This window comes from Camelus ferus, chromosome 22, assembly GCF_009834535.1.
Source record: "Camelus ferus isolate YT-003-E chromosome 22, BCGSAC_Cfer_1.0, whole genome shotgun sequence".
NCBI lineage: Eukaryota > Metazoa > Chordata > Mammalia > Artiodactyla > Camelidae > Camelus > Camelus ferus.
In genome coordinates this window covers 9,095,602-9,120,198 of record NC_045717.1, presented here as the reverse complement: position 1 = coordinate 9,120,198, position 24,597 = coordinate 9,095,602, and the positions used below count along the sequence as shown (strand labels likewise).

At 50.8% G+C, this 24,597-nt stretch overlaps 1 protein-coding gene across 1 annotated transcript in view; it reads right to left on the bottom strand.

Moving 5' to 3' along the window:
* Window positions 1-24,597, bottom strand: part of SLIT3 (slit guidance ligand 3) — a 583,256-nt gene that overhangs the window by 128,091 nt on the left and 430,568 nt on the right. Inside the window, exons 7-8 of the mRNA XM_032465125.1 lie at window positions 11,605-11,676; window positions 5,787-5,950 (exon numbers count right to left, since the gene is read on the bottom strand). Coding sequence (XP_032321016.1) covers window positions 5,787-5,950; window positions 11,605-11,676 — 236 coding nt within the window. The remainder of the gene's footprint in view (window positions 1-5,786; window positions 5,951-11,604; window positions 11,677-24,597) is intronic.

Below are 24,597 nucleotides of genomic sequence, written 5' to 3'. Positions count from 1 at the left end.
ACCGACTTCTCTGTCTGATTCACTAGCATGTCCTCAGTGCCTAAAACAGGGCCCGACACAAAACGCTCCATAAACACACCTTGGGCGAGTGAGAGGATGAACACGTGTGTGAAACTGGCTCAGAAGCCTTGGAGACGCGGGGACTGAGCGCCATCAAACTACGGAGGTGAGCAATCCCTCCAGAGGGACCCCGAGGGGAGGCTCCCTGAGTTCTGAGTGCCCTGGGCTCGGGTCCACAGGACCAGCCCCAGAGTGGGGAGACGGAGGGGCTACAAGGAGAGGAGACGGGACTCTTGTGCCCGACGCCCATATCTTTCCACACAGCAATGTCCATTTGTCCAGGCCCTGGGGCCCCTCTGTGCCTGGCTCACCTGCGCCGGTCAGGTGTCCTAGGCCCTCCACTGAGCTCTGTCAGCAAATCCATCCCTCCAGGCCTTTCCTGTCCATACAAGTGGAGGCTGAAGAGGGTCGTGCAGGGGTCATGCAGGGGACAGGACATTTCCAACGGGGACAAAGTGAGGAAACACCAACTGCTCTACCCGGCAAATTCCATGACCACAGCTAGGAGGCAGAGACAGAGGGGAACGGAGGCTTCATATTGGGTAGAAGGAGTCTCGGCGCATCTTTGATGGAAGGCGGCTCTCTAGGTGTGTGGCTGCCTGCGTCCACGTGGCTGTTCCCGACGTAGGACGGGTCCAGGACTCTCATGAATCCTCACGGTCCTCGAGCCAGCCCGCCACCTGGTACTACCTTCTCCTCTCCCGGACCGAGAAAGGGCCTTAAGACAGAGCGTCATGATGGACCGGCACACAGAATCCCCGTAATCTACTTTCTAAGAAGTTCTCTTAGAAACCTAGGCGTGCAAGCGGGCTTGTTCTTCCTTTCTTCATTTTTAAGCAAGCGCCCGAGCTTTCTGCTCTTGAAACTCCTGCAGTTCCAGCACTAAGATGCTACTGCCCTGGGGTGGAAGGGTGTCCTCTTCCGGAACAGGGAGACGGCAGTGTGGGTCAAGTACCTGTCTCCCCTCTGGGGGCCCGCATCACCTTTCTTAATCATCCCTGCAGCTCTGGAATTTCCATCTGGAGCCAAAGCTACCTCCACGCCAGACAAGGAGGAAGCTGAGATTCCTAGCCTTCAAGTGTCTCCCAAGACTCCCCAGACTGTGGCCTGACGTCTTAAGGGAAGGCAGAGGAGAGCTCGGGGGGAGCACAGGTTTTGGCCCTTCCCAGCTCTTCCTGGTCATCCAGGGAGCTGCTTGCTCCCCAGCCCAGGGGGCCCTCAGTGAGCACGAGGGCAGGAATGCGTCCCCAGCTAGACCTCTCACCGGGCAAGCGCCCACAGTCATCAGCATGGACGCCGTACTGACTGTCCACTCTCTGCCGACGGCACAACTCCCCCTCCAGTACTGAGAGAGAAGAAAGAAGGAGTGGTAACCAGGGACACGGCTCCTGCCCACCTGTCACCCCGTCTTTGCCCTTCGCACTGGAAAACGGTAACGATCATCACCTCAAAAGCGAAAGGTCCTAACTTGTCTGCCAAGGTGAGTGAGGAAAGGTCACCGGACTTCAGACCCAGAAAGGGCCACGGAGATGGGGGGAAAACAGAAGCCCTGAGAGAGGTGTGCACTTGCCCACGGACACAGCAGTGGCCAGTCTAAGACCGACCGTCATTCTCACAGTAGCAGCTAACATTTATGGGATATTTCCTGTGCGCTGCATGAGTCGGAAAATCCAATGGCCTCATGAGCATGTGGAAATAAATTAATTCCAGTATTCAAATGAAGCATCCCTGTTGGCCTCTGGCCTTTCAAAAGCCAACAGCAGACTGCAATGACAATGGAACTCGAGCAATTATGACGAGAATATAAATGAACGTGATTTAAATACCACAGGCATGATAATTTGGGGAATGGCTAAATAAACCTAATAATCTCATTCCTGCAATGCCAATTATGGTGTTTTAATTAAAACCTCCTAAGGAGATGGGCGGCTAGTCATGGCTTACCTTAATTATCTTTATACTTAGTAACTAGTCCCAAATTAAAAAAAAAAAAAAGAAGAAGAAGAAGAAGTAGAAGGGGAAAGTTTCTTGTTTCCAAGGAGACACACCTATTTCATTTTTTATTAATAACTCAGGAAATGTTTGTTGAGAGGCCACAGTAGGATCACATACTGTTACAGGCATTGGGGCACCTGAAAAAAATGTAAGACATGGCCCCTTCTGACTAGAAGACAAGATTTTTAAAAAATTTAGTTATTCTATTTGGGGGGGGATAATTAGATTTATTTATTTACTTATTTTAATGAGGTACTGGGGACTGGACCCAGGACCTCGTGCATGCTAAGCATGTGCTCTACCAGTTGAGCTACACCCTGCCGCCAGAAGACAAGATTAATCTTCATGAAATGATATCTCACATTCAAAGGCTATGGACAGATAAATGTAAAACCAGTGGACGAGGCCTAAAAGGTTCAAAGATGTTCAGAGGAAAGCGATAACTGACTCAAGAGATCAAATATTTAGCTAATACCCTTGAATTACATATTGTAACTGGTAGAAACTTTCTCAGATTAAGGTATCAGAAAATTGACACACAGAAGAGAAATCCTAGGGTTTTCACTCCAAAATAAGCCCTTTAGGTAAGGATGGGAAAAAAATTTCAACAACTTGCAACTCATATAACATGAGCCTAATTACGGCCAAGGCAGAACCTTTTCTCTGATCTGTTGTACGAACTCTGATAAAGCCCCAGCCTGGGTCAGGGACTCTGCCCGTCCTACGGCCATAACTGTCCTTTTAAAACCATGCAAATTCACAGAGAAATCCTTTCAGCCATAGCGAAAGGAAGCCAGGCAGCCCAGTTGTGTATCATAGAAAACTGTTAATAATAAATAGAGTAAAGGCAGAGTCTCCCACCCTTGTGAAAAATTCCCAGTTGTCTCCCCAGGGGAAGAAAATAAATGCCTTCGACAGAAGGGGACAGTTGACAGAGGAGATGAATTTTGCCAAAGTGCACTGCTAGCACATTTCTGGGTGAGCTGGAGTGATAAGGAGCCCGTAGCCAGGGCTTCGGGGGAGAGGAGGCTGGGCTCCAGACAGCCGGATTTAATTCAAAGGGAGCTATCAGGGACTTGGGCAGGCAGGGCCCTCACAGGCTGAGAGAGATAAAGCTCTTTCCTGTCTCTGGAGTCGTGTGTTCGGTGACTTTCTTGATACCGTGTAGGGGCACAGGGAGGTTTTCTTCTGCTGCCTCAACAGGGGCCACTGGTGATGGAGATGCACATGGGGACAGCTTAATTGCTGCCCCATCTCTACCTCTCTACTAAGCAGGTGACAGCTATTCCTTAAGAGATGTGCGTGCCCCTCCTTTCTTGACTGAAGTCCTCCTTCTGCAAGTCACTGGGGGGAACAGCTTGGATGGGGACAAGCCCTGGTGGTTTTGCAGCTTACAAACCACCGCCATCAGGTCTGTCCCCAGAACTGCCTCATTCAGATGCTGGGCTGGGCTGTGCCGTCGGGGTTGGGGGGGCCTGCACCCTCCGAGGTGGGCTGCATTTCATGGAGGGGGTCAGTATGTGAAAACAGCTCTTCTCTTTGACCCCCTGCGTATGCACAGACCGAGCCTTGCTCCACACTGCCTCCTCTGGCATCCTTTTACCACAGTCTCACCAACCACCTCTACTAATTATTAAAGAGGCAGCAATTTCAAGAGGGGGTGCTCCCCCTGAACCCCACTAATGATGGTGGTGTTTCACTCATCATGGATGTTCAGTTCACCAGTAGAACTTTTTAGAAAGTAACCCTGCACAGAATTCTGTTTTTAACCCTTGGGAGCCTGGGAAAAGCATCTAAAAAAAAAAAAAAAATCCCCCATGCACAGGGTCCCCAATATGTCCTCTACCCCCTAAATTCTCACTACTAGCAAGAGGGTGGAGATTAATAGTGTATTCATCTCTGGAGTCTCTGGATTAAATTCTCACGCCCTCAAACGACACCTGGCTTCGTTTTGAGATGCTACGGGGACCATCACAAGCGATGGGTTTGATTGCTAGAAACAGAGGAGGTTAAGAGGCACCTACGTAACCACTAACCCACCTGGGAGATCCAGTCTTTTCGGAGGAGTGAGACTGGAGCACCTCCAGGACCCAGAAGGGCCAGCCTTCCCACCCTGGGTTTCAGGTCCTGACTGCAGTGTCTCGGTGCTTCTGTGACGAAGTGTATTTGTGTCCGTGTGTAGCTTTCAACTTGGCACTCACCTATGATGGTGTGTTTTCACATCCTCCCTAATTAGCTTTCCTCACGAGCTCTTGGATGACTCCTGCACTCTGTAATTATTTCTTTCACTGGTACTTATGCCGCTATTGTACCCTTTGCCTAATAATTACTGTAATTACAGTCACTGTATTTGATTTTGGTGCCTGTGTGATAAACGGTTTTATTATGTGTTTGATGGAAAGTGATTTCTGAGTGGGCGTCTATAGGAAATTATTGAGGTACTGCTCTGAGACATGTTAAAATGTTTTTGGATAACAAATAACCCGATGAAGTAGTGACATGGTGGGAGAAAGCAGCAGAGAGCGGGATGAAGTTGAATTCCAGGCAAATTCCAAATGTGGGCCATGTAGCCCAGGCGCAGAAGCGGGCCCGCCTTCACGCCTGACCGTACCGGGCCCCCTAGCGCATAGCGGGCTCAATAAACCTTCCAAACTGAAAACGGGCAAGAGTTAAAAAAATAAAGTGAGAAGGGCAGCTAAGCTCCCTGTGGTTCTTTTCCCTTCCTACACGCGCATACCCCAAGATCAGCCTTTAGAAGCCACTGGCCCCCAATTCCAGGGCTGTGTTCCGAGAGATTAGCTCGACTTCCTCGCCACTGGAAAAGGGAAGGCGACGGGAATGGATGATGTCAATGAAAGTAAAGACGCACAAGCAAGCAACACTTAGGACCCAAGGCAAAAAGTGACATCCTCTGGGAAGCTTTTCTCAAGAGCTGAGCTGCCTTTGGTCGTGTCCGAGCACAGCTCTGTCTCCTGTTCCACGTGGGCATCCGCGCGTCTGTTACACTTCAGTTACCCACAGATCACACTCTCATGTCTGCTCAGCACATTTCATGGGACCACTAAACTATAATAATTAAACTGCACTCATTAGCTCTTACCAAGTGCTGTGTATTATGCTAAGTGCTTTATACGCATTATTTCATTTGATCCTCCCACCCATCCCTTGAGTTACGGGCTACGATTATTTCCATTTTGCAGATATGCAGTAACTTGCCAAAGTCACACATCACTAAGGGACAGAGCTAAGATTTCCAGCCAGGCAGGCTGACCCCGGGGCCTCCATTAGCCTGTCTCCCAATTTCTAGGAGCAACTGGGCAATAGGAACGGGTCTGGCTAACGCTGAAGGACCTAATGAATGTTAGGCTTCCTCACATTGATGGATTACGAGGCTTAGCATAAAGTGAGTTCCTTGAGAATTTTCCTTTACTGGATGCAAGAGCCTTTAAAAATTTTTTTTCTTCTTCTTTTTTTTTTAAATGGAGGTACTGGGGATCAAACCCAAGACCTCGTGCATGCTAAGCATGCGCTCTACCACTGAGCTCCCCTCCCGTCCAAGACTTCTATTCTGCAGCCCCTGGAGGTGCACTAGAGTTCTTTCAGCGACTGGAGGCTCCACGCCAAGCTCTGGGCTGCGGTGCGTGTTCAAGGCCAAGGTGACGTCAAGGACAGCTCCCGGGTGGGTGAGTCACAGTACACGACGGGAGGGGAGAGCGCAGGGGCCACCTCACCTGGGCACACGTACTCCTTCTTCTGCACGTCCGCCACGCTGAAGCCCCTCAGGTGCACGGGAGCCATGCAGAGAGTGAACTGGCCGATGGTCCGCCGCTGCCGCAACCAATCCGAGAGCCAGGCCAGGTGGCAGTCGCAGTACAGGTGGTTGGAGTGGAGGCGCCTGGGAGAGGGAGGGACAGAGGGAAGATGCTGCTGTCACCGTGGGAAGTGGGGAGGCTGCCACTGGCTGAACAGAGAGGGCCACACCTCTGAGCCCCTTGGCCCAGCGTGATGATCCTCAGAAGCCCAGGGGAGCACTCCCTCTGCGCCACTGAATAGCCGCAGAAGCCCCAACCCTTCTGTCACCAGGCCACAGATGACAGCCATCTTCTCATGCTGGCCACGTCCAACGGAGGCCTCCAGGGCTCTGAGCAATTCCTGTCTCTGGGTATTAATTCCATCCTTTTCTTTCCCACTCAGCACATAGGAGAGGGGGTGTAACAATATTATACAGACGGTGCTGATTTGGGTCAAACTTCTAGACTCCCAAAGGGCTGACTCTGGTGCAAATTTCAGTACTTTAGCTAGCCCGAGTTACAAGTTACGGCTTGCAACAGCTTCTTTGTCTCAATCCCCAGTCTGCGGTGGATTGTGGCTGAGATCTGCTGTTGTCTTTTCTCTTTCCTTCCCTCCCTCCCTAAGTGTCCCTTTCATGGACCCCCTGCAGGTCACGCTGGTGAGCCTGAAACCAACACCACTGTGTGCGCTAGCCCGGGTGAACAGGGCGCGGAGAGAAGGGTAGTTCTTGAAGGATGCACCTGCTCGCCATCCTCCTATCCAAATAAGGGGTCGTCCATACAGACTCCTGAAATCCACCGCGATCTCTCCAGAGTGCCCTTCCCTGCCTCCCCAAGCTCAGTTCCACCCGGTGTGCTTGCGATTCTGACTGGTTCAGTGCCTCTGAAAAGGCTTCCTGTCCATTCCCAGGACTCTCAGGCCTTCTCCCTCAAGCAGCCATGATTTCAGATCAACGTCTCGCCCTGGAGTGAGTAAGATTCCCGAGAGGGATCTGCAGGTTGCACGTCTGGGCGGAATCCCTTCTGGTTAAACTGAGCTTCCTTTCCACTAACTGGTGGGCAAACCCTGCCTATCCAGAGGTCCCTAAAGGTTCTTCCCCAAGGTTTCTCTATCAGGGATCTCCGACTTCCACATTCCCTACAAACCTAGGTCCTTACAAGTGGTGGTAGGGGAGTTCTAGTCACATCAGCTCATCACATACTTGGCTTTCTGATAGAAATTTCAGACACCCCGTCCTGGACCGGCTGACCACACAGCAGTACCTTGGGACTTCCAAGCACTCTGTGTCACTCCAGTTAATACTGAGAGGCGGCCCGAGGCAGCGGCTCGGGCTCCCTCCATGCCTGAAATGGAGGGAGCTGAAGGGCTCTTGGCCACACTCCGTTATAGCGAGGTCAACATCGCTAAACGCCGGCCAAGGGCAGCAATTTGTGCTGCCTGTCGGCAGAGCGTCCCTGCCGCTGCATGGGTGCAAACCTGGGGCAGGCCAGGGCCGCTGGGGCCCGTGCGGGGCGGGGGCGGGGTGGGGAGGGGAGTCCCAGGTCCCATTATATGAGACCAACTAAATGAACCTAAATCCCAGCTAGAATGTAATTCTTTTCTGCTGAAAAAATTTGAAACGGGTTTTTTTTTTTTTATGATTTTGTTTAAAAATGATTAATTAATGGATGTTATAATTATCCATTTGTACTTCAAAGCCAATACTTTAAGGTCAAAGACATTTTCACAGGTTGCTAAGCCCAAGTTTACTGTGCCTGTCATGGGCCCCAGGCAATTTCCCCCTTTGAGTGTCAAAGCTCAGACCCCCCCTATGCTGCTGAAGCCAGCCTGGCGTCTTCTTAGTCTGGCACTCCAGGAAGAGCTGCGACAGGTGGGAAGGGATGGGGGAGGCAAGATCCTAAGTTCTAAGAAGGAAAGCAAGAGCTCTGTGTATTCAACAAAGATGACCAAAGAGGACGGGGGTGGGGTGGGTGGGGGGCTGGTGGTGGACCTGGAACGAGTTACTCTTTTCTCAAAAGCAAGAAAGGGAGGAGGGAATTCCTTTTCCCCATTGGGACTTCTTGGGAAATGGCAGCATGCGTGCAAACGATCTGTCTCCTGACCCATCAGGGAGCTACACCACCAGGTATAAAGGTTGCCCAGGAAAATGGTGACAGTGGGCCAGTTCTAGGTGACCAGGCACAGCAGAGGCAGGCTGCAGCAGCACGTACGGGCTGAGGTGTTGGAGTTTTTGTGTGCCTTTTAATGAGTTTAGTGAGTTACCCTCCTTGGCAGTGAGGTATGGAAGCTAAGGAAACGGGGCAGATCAATGCAAACAAATTCCCATCAGTTCCAATCAGGGGTAAGAAATCCATGGAACAACCAAAGTGAGGTTTAGGTTAGTCAGATCCTTACTGAGCTAGTTAATTTCTGGGATAATCAAAATGTCAGAGGTCTCACTTTTGGAAGATTAGATTATGTTGGTTCTTCCTTAATCCCTGCTGGCCGGCCCCAAGCAACTTCTCTTCTTAAGCTTGCTTTAGACGGCCCTTATCCCTTTGCCTTCTGTAGGAATTTCTTCTCCCCCAGGTAGGACCACGGATAAGAGGTGACCCAAACTGCCTCTGGAAAGGCTGGAGAGTCAGGCTGGGTAGATTCTTCTGAGTTGCCTTTCACATCGTGATTGGGAGATCAAATTGAGCCGTATCATCCCAAACTCCAATATTACAAGAAAAAGAATCATGATGATCTTGAAACCTGAGCCCAGACACTGCCAGGAGTATTTTTAATTTTCTGGAGTGAGAAGAGAAATTACTTTAATTACTTTCAGTAACTCTTGTGATGGGGTGGGGAGGGTGGCCTCCAGGGGCCCTTCAGCCACGTGGAAGCCGTCGTCTCCCCTCCCTCAGCTCGTCTGATGCTCTTCTGTTTCTGCTCCTACTGAACGGGATGAGCTCAGGTTCTGATGTCAAACTGCTGGAATCTGACACTGGCTCTGTGCTTTTCAACTATGACCATGGGCAGTGATTTAACCCTGGGCCTTGGTGTTATCATCTGTAAAATGGGGATGTTAATGGAGCCCCTTCCCTAGGGCCATCGCGAGCATTGAAATGACTCATGAAAAGGTTCTTAGCACAAGGTGTGGGACACCATAAACCATCGAAGAAATGTTTGCTATTGTCATTGCTATTGTGAGGAGACCAGCTCCAGACTCCAGTCTCTTCCCAACCCAAGGCCCTGCCTGTACAAAGGCTATCATCTCAGACGCTAAAGCATCAAGGTGGCTCAGTGGTTCCTGCCGAGTTGTTCTGTGGTCTTTTGCTGACGGGAACACCATACTGCATGTTGGCGAAGCCACCTTTTTTTTCTTTGCAGAAGATAAGGTGAATGAATACAAATGCCAATTTGTAAAAGGTGCCTTTTAGCCACAGACGCTAAATTAAATTTCCAGCAAATCCTTTTAGAGAGGGTCAGTGTTCATTTTCTATAAAATGTGGCTTTCTGAATTCAATATAAAAGCTTTCCTTTAGAAATCCCATTTATGACTTCCTTCCTCTCTCCTCTTCTCTGCGTCTCCACCACCAAACCCCCTCCCCAGCCCCCAACCCACCACACTTTAATTACAGTGAAGGGGGATTAGTCAGCTCAGGTCTCCAGAGAACTCTCTACAGAGCCATCTCTGAAATTAAACTAAAGAGGCAACGGCAGTGGGCAGGGAGCAAAGAGAACAGACGAGATTGATTGATTGATCTGAACTCATCAGACGAGTGCTCAGGACCACAGGGAAGTATGACAACAGAAACCAGGAGGAAAAAAAACCCTCCTACCCTCTTCCCCGACCCCTACGAGACCCAAACAAAGTGCCCAAGACCCAGATCTTGCCATCTCCCCTGCCTCCCATGGACCCAGCCCAGTTCTGTTATTGATGCATTTAAACTGAAAACAACCGGGGTGGGGGGTTGGGGAGAGGAGCAGAAATCGCAGAGGGGCAGCCCACAGCAGCTGGACTGCTGGCTTCTGCAGGTGAGACTCTATTTCTTCTATTCAACTGGGGAGATGCGGGCCTGGCACCCCGAGGCTCATTTCTGGCTTCCTGGCCAGGAGCCCTGGGCCACATTCTTCTGTAGCTCATTCGTGGTTTGCCATGGACTTTGAAGAGGCCTTTGAAGACCCAGTGGTTTCGCCTTAAAAGTCCATTACTGCACCATCCCCTTTTTAAAAGGGGAGGAAGAGGACAGATTTCCTTGGCTGAATTCGGACATCCCATGGGGGATCAAAGGAAGAATGATGGAATGAGCGCACGATGCTGGAAGCCGAGCTTGGGGCCTCCTTCTTTATAATAACTAGTATTTGTGGAGGGCGCACCATGACCAGGCATTTGACACGCTAGTACATTTCATTCCCACAAGAACTTTGAGGCAAGCACCTATCAATTCACCGCCCTTGAAGAACAGAGAGACGAGCAAACTTGCCCAGAGTAAGCGGCAGAGCTCGCATTTAAACTCAGGTCTGCCCGACTCGCAGCCTGCGTCCTTCCTAGGGTCTCCGAATCACCTCCTTAGTAATTGCTTCCTTGACCTTTGCTTCATTCTTACCTGCAATAAGGTGGCTTTATCACTAATGCAGGGGTTCTCAAACCTTCTGAGTATCGAAATCTCCTGGAGGGCTTGTTAAAAACAGGTGGCTGGCCCCACCCCAGAGATTCTGATCCCATGGGTCTGAGGTGAGACCTGAAATTTTGCTTTTCAGTAAGTCGCAGGGGATGCTGACACTGCTGGTCTAGGGGCCACCCCTCCCACTTCAGGGACCATCGCTCTAAGGACGTTCACATCTCTGTGGATTCCACGTTGCCCGGGGGCCATAGATAAGCTGATTGCTTGGTATTTTCCATTCCGATTTCTGGATAAACAGGATGATGATGATGATGCTAGCAATAATAATGGTAATGACACTGATAATAATAATAATAATAAAATAATCAGTACCATTTACTGTCTACTACGTGCCAGGCACTTTACTCTTGGGGGCTAGCCTACTACTGTGATGTAAACACCACTGAGGCTCCACTAACACAAGAGAAGCATCAAGTGTGAACCTCTTTGGAAAGGCCAGCAGAATCCATCAGCAGAGGCACTCACCAAGGGGTATCTGGCTAAGAGCAGAGGGGAACTTCCCAGGTAATAAAGGCACTAGACCTGCTCTCAGTGGGAGATTTGCTTCTTGAGAACACACTCTGGAAGGTTGGAGCCACCCCACACATTACAGGTAATGACCCAAGTCACTGCATTCTAATGTCAGAATGTCACCCAGGGAGCAGGCGAGCAGGGGAGTGCGGTGGGTGGAGGCTGGGAGGATGGGCAGAAGGAAGGACTAGCACTCCCTCTTCTCCACGGTTCAGGAGGGGAAACCAACCATAACCCCTGGCCATAATGACAGAACTGCCAATGGTCCAGGACATGAGCTAAACAGATGACGAACCATCACATCCCAGTTTTAGAGGTTGTAACACTAATAAACTTCTCCATCCAGATGGAAAACACAAAGAAGGTTTCTCCAGTCCAGGAAGACTCCCAGGGTGAAGAGAAACGAGTCCGCCTGCAGCGGAATGGTGGTTCAGGACCACGGACAGCACCGTGGCCCCTCCCCCAGCCGGCCCTGGCTCGCAGGCACACCCCTTAGTCAACAGCAGGAGGAGGAGGCATGTGGGTACAGGGTGACCTTGTACTAGCAGCTTAGGGGGCTGCATCGGGTAGGGAGGAAGCAGGGACCTTTACTCACAAGGTGCGAATCTTTGGCATATGGTTGAAGCTGGTGACCAGGATGCGGCTAATGTTGTTGTTGTTGAGGGTGCTGTGGAGAGAGGGAAAAGGGAGATGGTCAGAAGGGAAGCAGCAGTGGGGGTGGGGTGGGGGGCACCAGGACGCTTATGGAAGGTGGGGGAGGGTGGGATGTGACTGCAAGAGGGACCATCAATCCGTGGGTGCAGCAGCCGGAGACAAGCGGATGGACCTCCAGCTGGTAAGAGGACCCCGGATTCCCTTTTACAGATGGACCCCTCCCTCCCTCTGCTGCCCTCTCAGTACATACTTACCTCCCTGGGGCAATAAGGGGGCTTCCTGAAATCTCACTGTTTCCCAAGTGCTTCGTTACAACATCTCTCATCCTCACAACTACAAAGCCAGTTACATATTCTTGTCCTCATTTTAGAAGGAAACAGGTGCACAGCGTCTTCCTTAGCTGCACACAGCCCTGCGGGGCGGGCATTACCTTCCTGGTATAGATGAGGGGGCCGAGCTACAGAGAAGCGAGATTGCTTCCCAAGGATTTAAAGCTGCGGAGCTGTAGAGATGGGACTTGAAGCCAGCACTGTCTTGACTGCCTTGCTCCAAACTCCTTGCTCTGCCCATCACACCTCCTGCCTCATACAGGATGCCACGTGGATAGGTTATTTTATGAGTATTTTCCAGGCATCTTCTGACTCTTCAAGTACATCTTATCTCAAGTGAGTCTGTGAGCCCGGTGAGGACAGGGATGGAGTCTCCTCCTCTTGTGCCTCCCCGTGACCAAGGATGGGGACTCCGCCAGTGCAACTGACTGGTATCTTTGTACAGGGAGAAGGGAAGAGAGGGGTGGGAGCCCCGTAAATGGACCAAAATGAAGTAAGTCTGCCCTAGAATGAAATCTGGCTGTAGGTAAACACAGCGCCGGGCTTACCCTTCTAGAATCCCAGGGAAGGCGCGGCAGCCAAGAAAGCCATCTGCAGAGGTGGAAATGTTACGTAGAAGGAGGGCTTTCCTGGGCCGCTTAGTTCGGTGACTTCGCAGACAGAGGCAACCGATCATCGTGGTGAGGCTGAGCCCAGTTCTCAGCTCTCTGCCCCACACCTGCCTCACTCTGCATCCCGAAGAGCAGGAGCGGGATACAGCCCGTGGTCTGATCCTCCGTGATGGCACTCGCCCCTGTGCTCCTCCGGGGTCACCTCCTTCCTCATCAGCCCCACTCCTCTTGCCCTTTCACGGGTGCCCAGTGGCCCAGGAAGGAGCCTTTCTTTGGAAGCTGGTTAAGCAGACTTCTTTTGCCCTTGGCTCTTGGTAAACACACGACCTTTCTCTTAAAATGCCCTGTAGCATTTTCTGTCTTGTGCATGACTACAGTCCCATGACCTGGCCCATACATGGTTCACACTTGGTCTTACCTACCCTAGTCATGTGGTCTCAGGCAAATCACCAACATCCCTCACCCACAGGTTCAAGGAGGCAGGTAGCGGCACCCGACTCACAGGCTGGTATGAGGCTTAGCCTGCAGGAAATGCTCTGTAAGCCGAGGCTACCATTTTACTGACATTAGTGGAGAGAACCCAGTCCTGTGCTGGTCATTCCTGTTCCCCTCACTTAACCCCAACCCCCACGGGAACAGGAACATATCTGAGTCCAGCACACAGCGGCCCCCGTACCCACCCCCCACCCCCGCAAGGGGCCCTGCACAGATCAGATTCTCTCTCCCCCAACGACCCTAGCCCTCAGTAGAATTCCAGGGAACCACAGCCCCTTGCCCTAGGCGATTCCTCAAGGCATCTGTCCTCTATTTACACAAAGGCACAGAATCTAGTACTTTCCCCTCCTTCTTCCCCCCATATTTATTCTGCACGTACCACGTGTCTGGCATTATTTTAGGCATAGGGCATGACAAGGAGGAATGAACCGAATTCACGCTGCCGGCTTCTGCCCGCTCCGCACCTCTACTAATGCACCAGTTCAGACACTCGGCATTTTATGAAGTTGAATCCATGTAGCTGTTTTCTTTCATGTGGCTTATCTTCTCTCTCTGTGTGTGTGTGTGTGTGTGTGTGTGTGTGTATGGGTCTTTGTGTGCACGTGTGTGTGAAACCATCCTATCTCCATCTACCCAGGAAGTGTTCAGAATAGCTCATCAGACAGGGAGGAACAATCTGTCACTCCCATCAGACCAGGCTCTCCTGCCTTGGCAGGGAGCTTCCTGGGAGTGAGGACCAGCCCACCCCACCCCACCACACTCTCCCTCGGATTAGGAATGCCTTCAGGGCAGAAACACTGCCTTCGGTTCCTCGTCCATCCACCCTAGAGTTCCAAACGCCACACTCGGGAGTACCTAGTTAGTTAGGGCTGTTGACTCACCACCACCACACAAAAATTTAAGCATCCCCTAATCTCTCAAAGGCAAAGAGCAAGAAGCCTCTGAAGAAAAGAGGCTTTCTTCCAAACACGCCCAGCCACTCAACGTCAGGCTGAGTTCACAGCCAGCCCTAATTTAGCTGAATACACAGTGCAGGGCTTGGATTGTAACTGTATCCGGCAATAGTCCGGCAGCGATGACTTATTAATGTATTACTACACTGATATTTAAATGTGAGCCGTAATGAGGGCTATAAAACATTTACGATAATAGCAATTATTCCAGAACCAAAATGGCTAAACACAGTATTCAGACACTCAGGATCTGCTGTGTGGGGCTGGCCAGCCCAGGGATGTCAGAGGGTTGGTAACCTCTTGGATGCCGATCTCCGTGGCAGCTACAGTTTCTGTTTCCTTAATAAACACGGATTGATTTGATTTCCAGTCTTGGTGGCTTCTGCCCATGCAGGGAGCACTGTGGTCTATCTGGTTCGCACAAGAACCAGACAGAGCTGGCATTCGAGGGGGCTGTCACTGTCTTAACCCCCATGCAGTGGGGCAGAGCAGGTGCTCATGGCCTCAAAGGCAAAGACCTGGTTTAGATTCCGCCTCTGCCACTTACAGCCCGTGCAACCAGGAGTAAGTTTCCTGAATCTTATTAGGTTTCCTCCTATGTAACACGGGGGAAACAGCAGCACCGATCTCACAGAGCTTTACGGCGACTAAATGAGATGCTACTAATAATTGCCAACATTGACTTAGAGTGTATAGTACGCCAAGCAGGCTCTGGGTGGAGGGTTCCACTCGCACCATCACATTTAATTCCTACAACCACCTGATGAGGCAGGCACATTTCCATCACCTCCATTTCGTGGGTGAAGCAAATGGTGGTCCCAGGGCTTGAATCCAAGCAAGCCTGACTCCAGAAAGGACGCCTCCCTTAGCTGCCTGTTGCTGCGGTAACAGATGACCACATTTTCTGGGCGGCAAAGCAACGCAAATCTGTTCTCAGACAGTCTGCAGGTCAGAAGTCTCAAATGGGTTCACGGGACTGTGCTCAGAGGCCACCATGTTCCTTGGCTTGTACCCCTTCTTTGTATCCCCCACAACCTCTTCTGTTGGCACATCTTCTGCTCACCGTGACCTGCTCCCTCTTAAGAGGACCTGTGTGATGACATTTAGAGCCTCACTGGATAATCCGAGATAACTCCCCTTCTCAGCATTCTTAGGTTCGCCAAGTTCCACCTGCCACATAAGGTAATATTCCTAAGTTCCTGGGCTGAGGACACGGACACCTTCTGGGGGGTGGTGGTGGGGCACTGTTCAGCGGACCGTCACGCCCGTGAGACAGGGCACGGAAGGCACACGGCTGGCATGCCGCCTGGCGCATGGGCAGCGGTCAGTAGTATGTAGTATGAGCTATTATTAGCATGGCCCGAGCTTGTTTAGTCCTTTATGGTTTACAATACACTTTCATCCTCATCTTCTTTGGTGCGTGAAGAACTCCGAGGTTGAAATTCTTGTCCCCATTTTATAGATGAGCAATTCGAGGCGACAAGAGGTAAGGGCCTTACCCAGGGTAGCACACCAGAGGATTCAGGACTCAACAATTCTCTGTTTGCACCACAATTCCCCCCCACCCCCACTCACCCACTGCCTCCTGTTTTCAGGGCAAGTCTGTTACCCCAGCAAAGACAGTCTCTGTGATCCCCGCTCAGGGACCCAAAGCTAGAACTAACTGCACAGACTCCTCTTTCCTCTTGTTGTATAAACTTTGAAAATTAACCGATGGGAAAAAAAAAATAAATGGTTTGGTCTGGCAATTCCCCACCCTGACCCTCATTAGAAGGCTGGACAAGCCTACGCTACAGTGACCTCGTCAATCTCACTTACCCCCTCTCCTCCTGGAAGAGTTCTGCCAGTTCCAGAATCTAGCTTCAACCCCACTGCTCTGTTCCTTTGGAGATACTGTGAGAAGACACGCTTTACTGCAAGGCACCCAAATTGGAGGTTTTCCTCCAAGTAAATGCTCTCAATTCAGCATTTTCCGTCAGGTTGCAAGCTCAAGTTCAGGGTCACGTTAATTCTATGAAACTTCAGGACTGTCTGGCCTCCCCTTTTTTTGCACCATGACAAGCTACTGAACTGGCATTTCAGTAAGAACTAGAAATGAGGCAATTTCCCACCAGGGGATTTAAAAGACAGTCAGTGGATCTGCCTCCTATTTGTCTCTTGTAAAGAAAGCCCCTGCCCTGTTATACAGATTGCATTTATGCTGAGACTAAGTTTAAGCTGTATTCTGTCCAGTCTCTCATCTGTTCTGTCATTAATTGGAGCATAGATGCCTAATGGAAAGGGGTCACTTTCCATATTACAATGATCTGTTTGGACAATGGATCCCATTCTCTCCTGCTTGTGAGCACTAGAAAGGGGGCATTAAACTTGTTTCCCAGGGCGCTGGGGGAATGGTGCAGGTGCTGTTGCTCCTATAATGCACAAATTGAACCTTGGTGCCCTGAAAAAGTTTGTGCTGCCCTGTGTCCCTCAGCTAAACACTGGGGCGCCGCAGGAAGGCAAGGGCTCCCAGTCCCAGTGTAGGCAGGAAGCAGTGGTGTGCCTACCAGTCTGTTCCAGGAGCTGGCAAGCTACTGCCCACAGGCCAAAGCCCATCCAGTGCAGCCTGGTTTTTTGTACATACAGTTTTACCCACTTGTTCACATCCCGTCTATGGCTGCTTCCACGTTACAGTGGCTGAGTGGTTGCAAAAGAGATCATATGGCCTGAGATCCTAAAGCATTTACTAACTGGCTTTTTACCAACATGGTTTGTTGCCTCCTGGCTGCTCTAGAACTGGGCAGTTCTGGTCCTGCCTTTGCTGGTGATGAAGTGTGACATGCTGAGCGAGTCGCATGGCTGCTAGGGAAGGACAGGGGATTAGGTGAGCGGCTTTCAGAACTTAAACACTAAGCCAAACACCGGCAGGGGAGCCCAAGCAGCCAGTGGTAGGGCTGGGAGTCTAGGGCAGGGAGTCCGAGTCTAGCATCCGCACTTCTCACTCCCATCCCGTACTCCCACCTGGGAAGCTGGGTCCCCGTGCTCCCGGAGCTTGCAATACCGTGATGGAATCAGAACCCAGAAGGCTCTGTTCCAGAGGCAGGGCAGGAGAGCCCACCCTGGGGTGGGCGTGGAATGAGCCTGGGCAGTGGTTCTCAAAGGGTGGTCCCCAGACCTGCAGCCTCACCTGGGGACTTCTTAGAGGTGCAGATTCTCAGACCTCGCCCGGACTTACTGAATCAGAAACTCGGGTAGGCCCAGCGTTTCAGCGCAGGAGAGGATTCTTATGCAAGCTCAAGTTGAAGAAGCAGTGAATGAGGGGAAAAGGCTAAGAACAGGCTTTAACCTGAGCGTGCAGGGCAGCATCTGGCCACCGCTAGGACCGCAGGCCCCTTGTGTGGAGGGCACGAGGAAGCTCTGGAACAGCACACAGCCCTGAGTGGAGTGGCCGCAGTCACTCTTGGAGAAGTCCAACTTGACTTCTGCCCCCGGCTCCCCACTGACCTCCGCTGGGTGCTACCGTCTGGCCCTCCCTTGCGTCACTCAAGACAGCCATCTCTGATCTGGAGGGGCCGAGTCCAGCTGCAGCCCCGCCACCCTGGCAACCTTAATAAAGCTGACATTTCCCTGTCTCCTCCGATTAGGCCATCGCTTTATCACTCTGCTTTCCTGGCTCTGGGTGCAATCTGCGTGTTGTGTGTCCACAGCACTATGTAATTGGCTCTAATGCAGCGATATTATCTGTGAGCATGTATCACATAATTGCAAAACCAGGCATCCACAGTAAGTGCCACGGCAGTCTCCCAGCCTGCCAAGCCTCCTGGGGTCCTCTTGGAACCCCTCCTCTTCCCCACCACACAGGTGAGGGTCCAGACTCCTTGGGTCAAACAGACCCTCTCGGTAGACTGGCCTGTTCATCCCCTGCCCCAGGGCAGGCTGCCTTCTCCTTAAGTCTAGATAAATAGGGTGGTTCCCTCCTTAAGGGTCTCCAGGAAGGAGACTCTTGGTGGGTCCTCAGCAGCCCTGGCAGTAGGATATCTTTTTTAAGTGAGCATGGAGATTCCTTGCCTTGTCCTTACAAATGTGGGAGCCCAATGGCCAGCACTCTAAGCCCGGAAGATATAACTACATCCGACAGTGCCTGCACTGAATTCACAAGGGATGATTCACAGGGGCGGGGCACAACCAGAGTAGGCAGCATCATTTCCTAAAGGGCAGCTGAGGGCGATCTCTGTGGCTGGACCCTAAGGGAAATACTACACGGCTGGCATGGGGGATGAAAAGCCCAGAGGGGTTCTGGTAGCCTGTGGACCTCAACAGGAGGGGCTGGGTAGGGTCTTATGTCTGCCCCTCCCTCTTGCCGGCTCAGACAGGGAGAGACGAATGCAACTGAGGCCACTTCGGACCCTCTGGGTGCCCGCTCTCCTCTCTGGCTCGCGTGTTAACAGAGGACTGGCTTGTGTGGGTCTTGCTTCATGGCTGCTGACTGGCAGTCATCATGGTGCGAGGTACCATGATACTAGATCCTTCCACACGTGCCTAGCTCCTGGGAATGGGAACGTTGTTGGCTGACCTGGCCCATTACAATGTGTATATGTGGCATCTCTGTGGATTTGGCCCTGGGAGAGAACACACTGAATGCCACCAGGGCTACCAAGGTTGAGAGAGGCACCCCCTAGCCTCACCCTCCCAGCCCAGGGTCTCTCCCCACCTGCGCTGCCTCAGCCCCGCTTGGGAGAAGCTCCCTGACTGCTTCTCTCCTATCAGGGCTGAACTTGCCTTTCTCGTCCAGCTCTACCGCACTGCTCCGATTTGGCTGGAGGCTCTAGGAAACTCCAGAAATCAGGAAGAATAACGTACAATAATGCATCCTTCGAGAAACCTAAACTGAATGTTATAGGTTCTCTCGTGAACTTTGCCTTCCTCTAACGAGCTGGACCAGTAAAGGATATTGCTCTGAGGTGAGCTTGCCAAGATCCTCCAATAAACACGTCCAGATAATAACAACCACAGCACTGATCCTGGCGATTACGTTTTTGCAGGGCGCACGCATTATCTCATTTAATTCTCCCAACGGTCCTGAGACACTCTTGTCATTTCCATTTTGGACCCCGGGAAGATCAGTGAGCTCCGCCCTGATCACCTGACCCTGGGGCTGCACAGCCAATATCCAAATCCAGAAAAGTGGGACACTGGGCCCTATGCTTTTAATCATTACACGAAACCGCCTCTTACAGGATTGCCTTCGACAGACGTCGGCTGTCCGATTCCCTGCCGTCCCGAGGTGGAGGTGAATCATACATTTTAGTGGCAGACTCAGCCCTCCCTGGCTTCGATGTGGCAGGGACCTTTGTGTTGGCCTCGCTGTCACGGCTGCTCAGAGCCACAGCATTGGCCCGACCCCCCTCTTGTCCAAGGAACAGAGAGTTCAGCACGGGGAGGAGGTGGTGGTAGAGGCTACACAGAAAGCAGGGCAATCACGGCTCAACGCCTTCCAAGGTCCAGGCCTCGGTGACAGGTCTCAGTGTCGCCAAAAGCCACCCTGACTGTTGGACTGGCTGACTGGGGTTTTTCAGAACATCTGGGAGGAACCAAGAGTCCAGATCTGCTCCTTAAGCAAAGCTCATCTTCTGCCTGTTTGGGACAGACAATGAGTCTCCGAGGGCATATGGGGCAGGAGGAATGAGAGAGACGGAGGGAGAGAGGTGCGAGAAGAGGGTGGGAAGCCATCTCTCTCCCATCACCTGCTCTCCTGGACCATCCTGGGTGCTGCGTATCACCGAGTTCCTTGATCTCCCTGCGGACCGTTTAAATTAAAGCTCATAACCATTGTGTGGGCATATAATGAAAACAACCGATGCTGCACTGATTAGCCCATTACTCTCAACTGTTAGAAACCATAATGACCTCACAAGGGGCCTTACTCACTGACGTATAGCAGTCGGGCTCTCATCTGACACCTCAAATTAGCAGCCAAAGCAGTAACAGCTGGGGTTTTTGTCTCAATATTTGTACCCAACTCTAAAGTGATTTGGCACCGGGTGAGCGTTATTTTTAAACACAGGGCTCTCACCGCCAAGCAACATTTTAAACGGTCTCCAGGTGTCATGTAAAACCCACAGAAATAAATAAAAACAATCAGCTGCCAATGTGGGCCTTTAATGATACGGATTCCTTAACAAAGGGCTTGTCTTTGGTTCTTCCTTCATTATATATTCATACTACAACGGGAAGAAACTCATCTCCTTCCACTCGGCAGAGCCTCGGTGTTTTTTTAAAAAAAAAAAATGCCGCAAAAGAAATGTAAAAAGTGGAAGAGCAAGAGAGAAAGATGAATCTTCAGCTCTCACCACTGCTCAGTCAGATGCTGGCGGTGTAAGTATACGTGATGCGCCACTGTTTTTGGTCCCTGGATTCTGAAGAACTCCTTACTCATCTGTTGAGATCATCACAAATACTGCCTAGTGGTGATTCAGAATGATTCAACAGCCTCCCAAGGACCAAAATAATTGTGAAATGTACCTTAAACGACCACATGAATGAGATGGCCCTTAGTCTCCTGATTCTATTTCATCATCTATAAACCGGGAGCCGGGACGATCAATCTTGTCTCCTACATTATTTAGAAACCAGGCAGGTTCCAGTGTGTCAAGATGTCTGTCGTGGGCTGAGGGTTGGAAGAATGACCTCCAACTTACAGAACTGGACAGGTGAGTTTGTAGCTGAGAGCGAGACAGACAGACAATTCCACCTGAGCTGCAGGTGAGCCGGGAAGAGAGCAAGAAGGGGAAAGTTCTTAAATAGCCACTGATGTGGGCGCTAAGCGAGGACAGAGAGCACCTCTCTCTCGTGCCCCGTTGTACAGGCAGGGCCCAGCTCAGTGTTTGGCACCTAGGACCACTTAACAAAAACTGACTGAACTGCCTGGAACCATCACTTCTCTTTTCAAAGGACCGTTGCTGTGCTGGAATGTAGGTGCAGCGCAGACAATTTTTTCCTTTGGTTAAAGAGAAAGCCAGACATCTAGAATTTTCTTTATGCCATCTCCTCGTTCCTCAATAGTGCTGACTAAATCACCTTAAGGAGCGAAAGTCACAAATGGAATACACCCGGGGGATGGATTTGGCTTGTAGATGCCAGTTTTGGGCCTCAGAACCCAACAGACTAATTTAACAATTTGAATCAAATATATATATTTAACATCTATATAGCACGTACGTGATATGTGATATACAGAAATAAGTACGTTAAAGTACCTTAATGGCATCGTGGTGCTATGTGGTTAACGCCGTGCCCCAACACTGTATCCCCTGCAGGGCAGTTACCGGCTGAGATGCGCCCCAACAACTGACTATTCAAATGAACTATCTTTAAAAACCACTGAAAATTAGTCAATGCTCTCCACCCCGCCCCCGATGTCATTACTCAGGGGCAAAGAGCCCTGAAGAGGTGTCTGTTTCTAGGGAAAAACTGTGTTCTGCCAGTTATGTGCACTCTTGTCTGCTGTCTGCACACTACTCACCAGCTCTGCGGCTAAACATGGAAGTTTTCTTGTGTACTGTTCAAAACTAAGCCACTTCAGAGCTGTCAGCAGAAAAAAACTGAAAAGAAACTCTTTGCAGGAAGGAGGCTGTGCTCTTGGGCTGAGAGGTCAGAGAGACCTTGTTTTTGCCCACAGGTATTTGTAAGTGGGGGGCGGGGGGGGGGACTGGACTCTCTCAGGGATCTGGGGACAATTTACACCTTCAGCTATTTGGGCTCAAAGATGGGCAGGGGTCCCTGGTGCTTACTCACTGGGCCTCTGGTCACCCCTGGCAGCTGGGACCAATGATGCAGAATTTGATCTCTTCCCTTGACAGCCTCCTGTTGGGGCACTCCCTCATGCAGAGGCTGCAGAATTGGAAGATCCTAGAAAGGGAGGCTGTGGTCCCCATGGCGAATGTAAAAATGTTCCCTCTGGCAAAATGCTGGAGATTAAGGGATGATGCTCCGAGGGACAGGACACAGAGGCTGGCTTCGCTAATTTTTGTTTCCTGTCTGCTGATAAAGGGAAAGGGTAGATGGCAATATGTAGCATTGGATTGACAGTCAAACAGACCCATTTTCTGGCCTGGCTCTTCCACGACATTTTCCTACGACCGTGGGCAAGTCACAGCCTTTCTAGGGGAGTTTCTTTCTCTTAAAATGAAGTGGTGGGACCAGGGGACCTCCAGGGTCTTTCCAGCCTACAGTTTCACTCTCTGATTCCAAATGGACTGGTGCTGGCTCTAAAATGGCAATCCTGGAATGGGAACAGCTTTCCAGAAGCCCATGGAAGGGGTTGCGGATGCCCAGATCGCTCCAGATCCGCATAAAGACAGGACATCTGGTCAAACTCTGATGGACGTTGCAACCACCCCCCGCTGTGCAGCATTCGGAAAGAGTTGCGCGGGCTCAGCTCTTTTTCTTTCCCTTTATGCAGACGCCAGGCTCAGCTTCTGTGGGGTTAACAGGCTTGCTTCCCTGACCGCCTGCTGCATCTTCAGCTTCTGTATAGAGAAGGGACGGGTCCAGACACGGGAGCGATTTTCCTACCCAGCTGACTTTGTGGAAGTCATCTGCAGAGCTGATAGAAGTGAATAATTGGGATCCAGAAAGTAATGCATGCAGAGGGTTCTGCTTTGGTGGGAGACGGTTTTAATATTCATACTCCTGGGTTTCAGTGAAAAAGGGTCTTTGGAGGGTATAAGATCCAGATGTTGTAATTAAGAGAGAGAAAGGGCAGAGTGGAGGGTGAGGGATGTGGCAGGTATTTCAAAGTATTTAGTTTCAGAAAACACACTGTTTAAACACTGCGCTTTTTCATGGATGTGAAAAGGCTCCATGGGATTGGAGCAGGGCAGGCAGGAAGGCAGGTGGGAGCTATCGGAGATCTGCAGAGGGCACGCCCTGTCCACATGCGGTACTTCCACTCAGCTCCAAACCTGCACCGCCCAGTAAGGCAGCCACGAGCTGAAAGGGGCGATTTAAATTTAAATCAACGAAAATTAAATAAAGTTAAACATCGTGTTTCTCAGTTGCACATTTCAAGTGCTCAGGAGTCACACGTGGCTAGTGGCTATCACAATGGACCGCTCACATATGAAATATTTCCTTCATCACAGAAAGTCCTGTTGGACGGCACTGCTCCAGGCCATCACAGCCACGTGTGAACCCAGGATGGTCACAGCTTCTAAATATTCAAGAGAAGTTGAAATCATACACTTCTCAATAAAATTACCCAAGATCGAAGTGTTGGGAACTAATTCTAATTTTTTTAAACACTGGAAAGACAAAAACATTTTTTAAATGAAACCTCCCCTCTGCAGGTTTCATTCAACCAATGACTAAAACAGGGCCAACCGTTGGGGCCCTCTGACTTAGTTGTAAGTCAAAAGAGAATGAGCTGTATATTGCTTTTCTATGGTGAGTTCAAATGTGGCCTTGGAGAAACAGGACCATTCATCCTTCCTCCTCACCATCCCTTGCTCATGAACGCCTTCAAAGATAGAAGATGAGAGCTCAGGGAAAGGTAACAATGATGCTCTGATTCGCCCCAGCTCTGTGTCTCTGTGTCTTCCCTATTCCTTCCTCCCCTTCATGAAGCCAACTAACGGAGAGGGGATCAATCTCCTGCTTGAGTTCCCAGGATCTTGGCCTCCAGGACCCAGTTCGGTAGAGTAATGGACTCTCAGCTACCGGCCACCCAAGCCATCCGATCTTCCATATACTCAGTGGAAGTGGCAGCAGCAGGCATAGGCAGGTTCGGCTAAGGGGATTCAAGAGCTGGTAAGGGGCAGGATACTAAGCGGTCACCAAAGCCACCGCTGGCAGCTAGGGGGTGGAGAAAGGGCAGAGTCTGACCATCGGCACAGAAGCGTCTTCTCACGCCTGCACTGAAGCTCCACTTTGGGAGTGATCTGACACCCCACCCCCGTCCCTCCCAAGGCATTCGGCAGCTGTGAGGCATTCCCCCACGGCCTCCTTCCTCTTGTCCCTGAGAGAAAACCCTCTGGAAATCTTTTTTCAAAGGTATTTTTCCATTTAGTTTTAGGCGGGACAAAGCAAACCATAAGGCTGCTCCTGAACCTAGTTTATCAGGCTTGAATCTCAGCCAGAGATCTGGTGGCTGGAGTCTACAGCCCTCGGGGACACCAAGACTTCACTTTGGTGGAAGACGGTTTTAATAACCATACTCCTGGGTTTCAGTGGAAACGGGTCTTTGCAGGGATATAAGATCCAGATGTTGAAATAAAGAGAGAAAGAGCAGAGTGGAGGGTGAGGGACGTGGCAGGCATTTCAAAGTATTTAGAGCCAGAAAATACACTGTTTAAACACTGTGCTTATTCATGGATTTGAAAAGCCTCCAGAAGTTTGGAGCACGGGAGGCAGGGAAGCAGGTGGGAGCTATTGGAGATCTGCAGAGGGCGTGCCCTGTCCACATGCGGTACTCCCACCCAGCTCCAAATCTGCACTATCCAGGAAGGCAGCACTACCATTACCTGAGTCCACCTAAGTGTCACTCACAGGACACGCTGACCATGGGAGT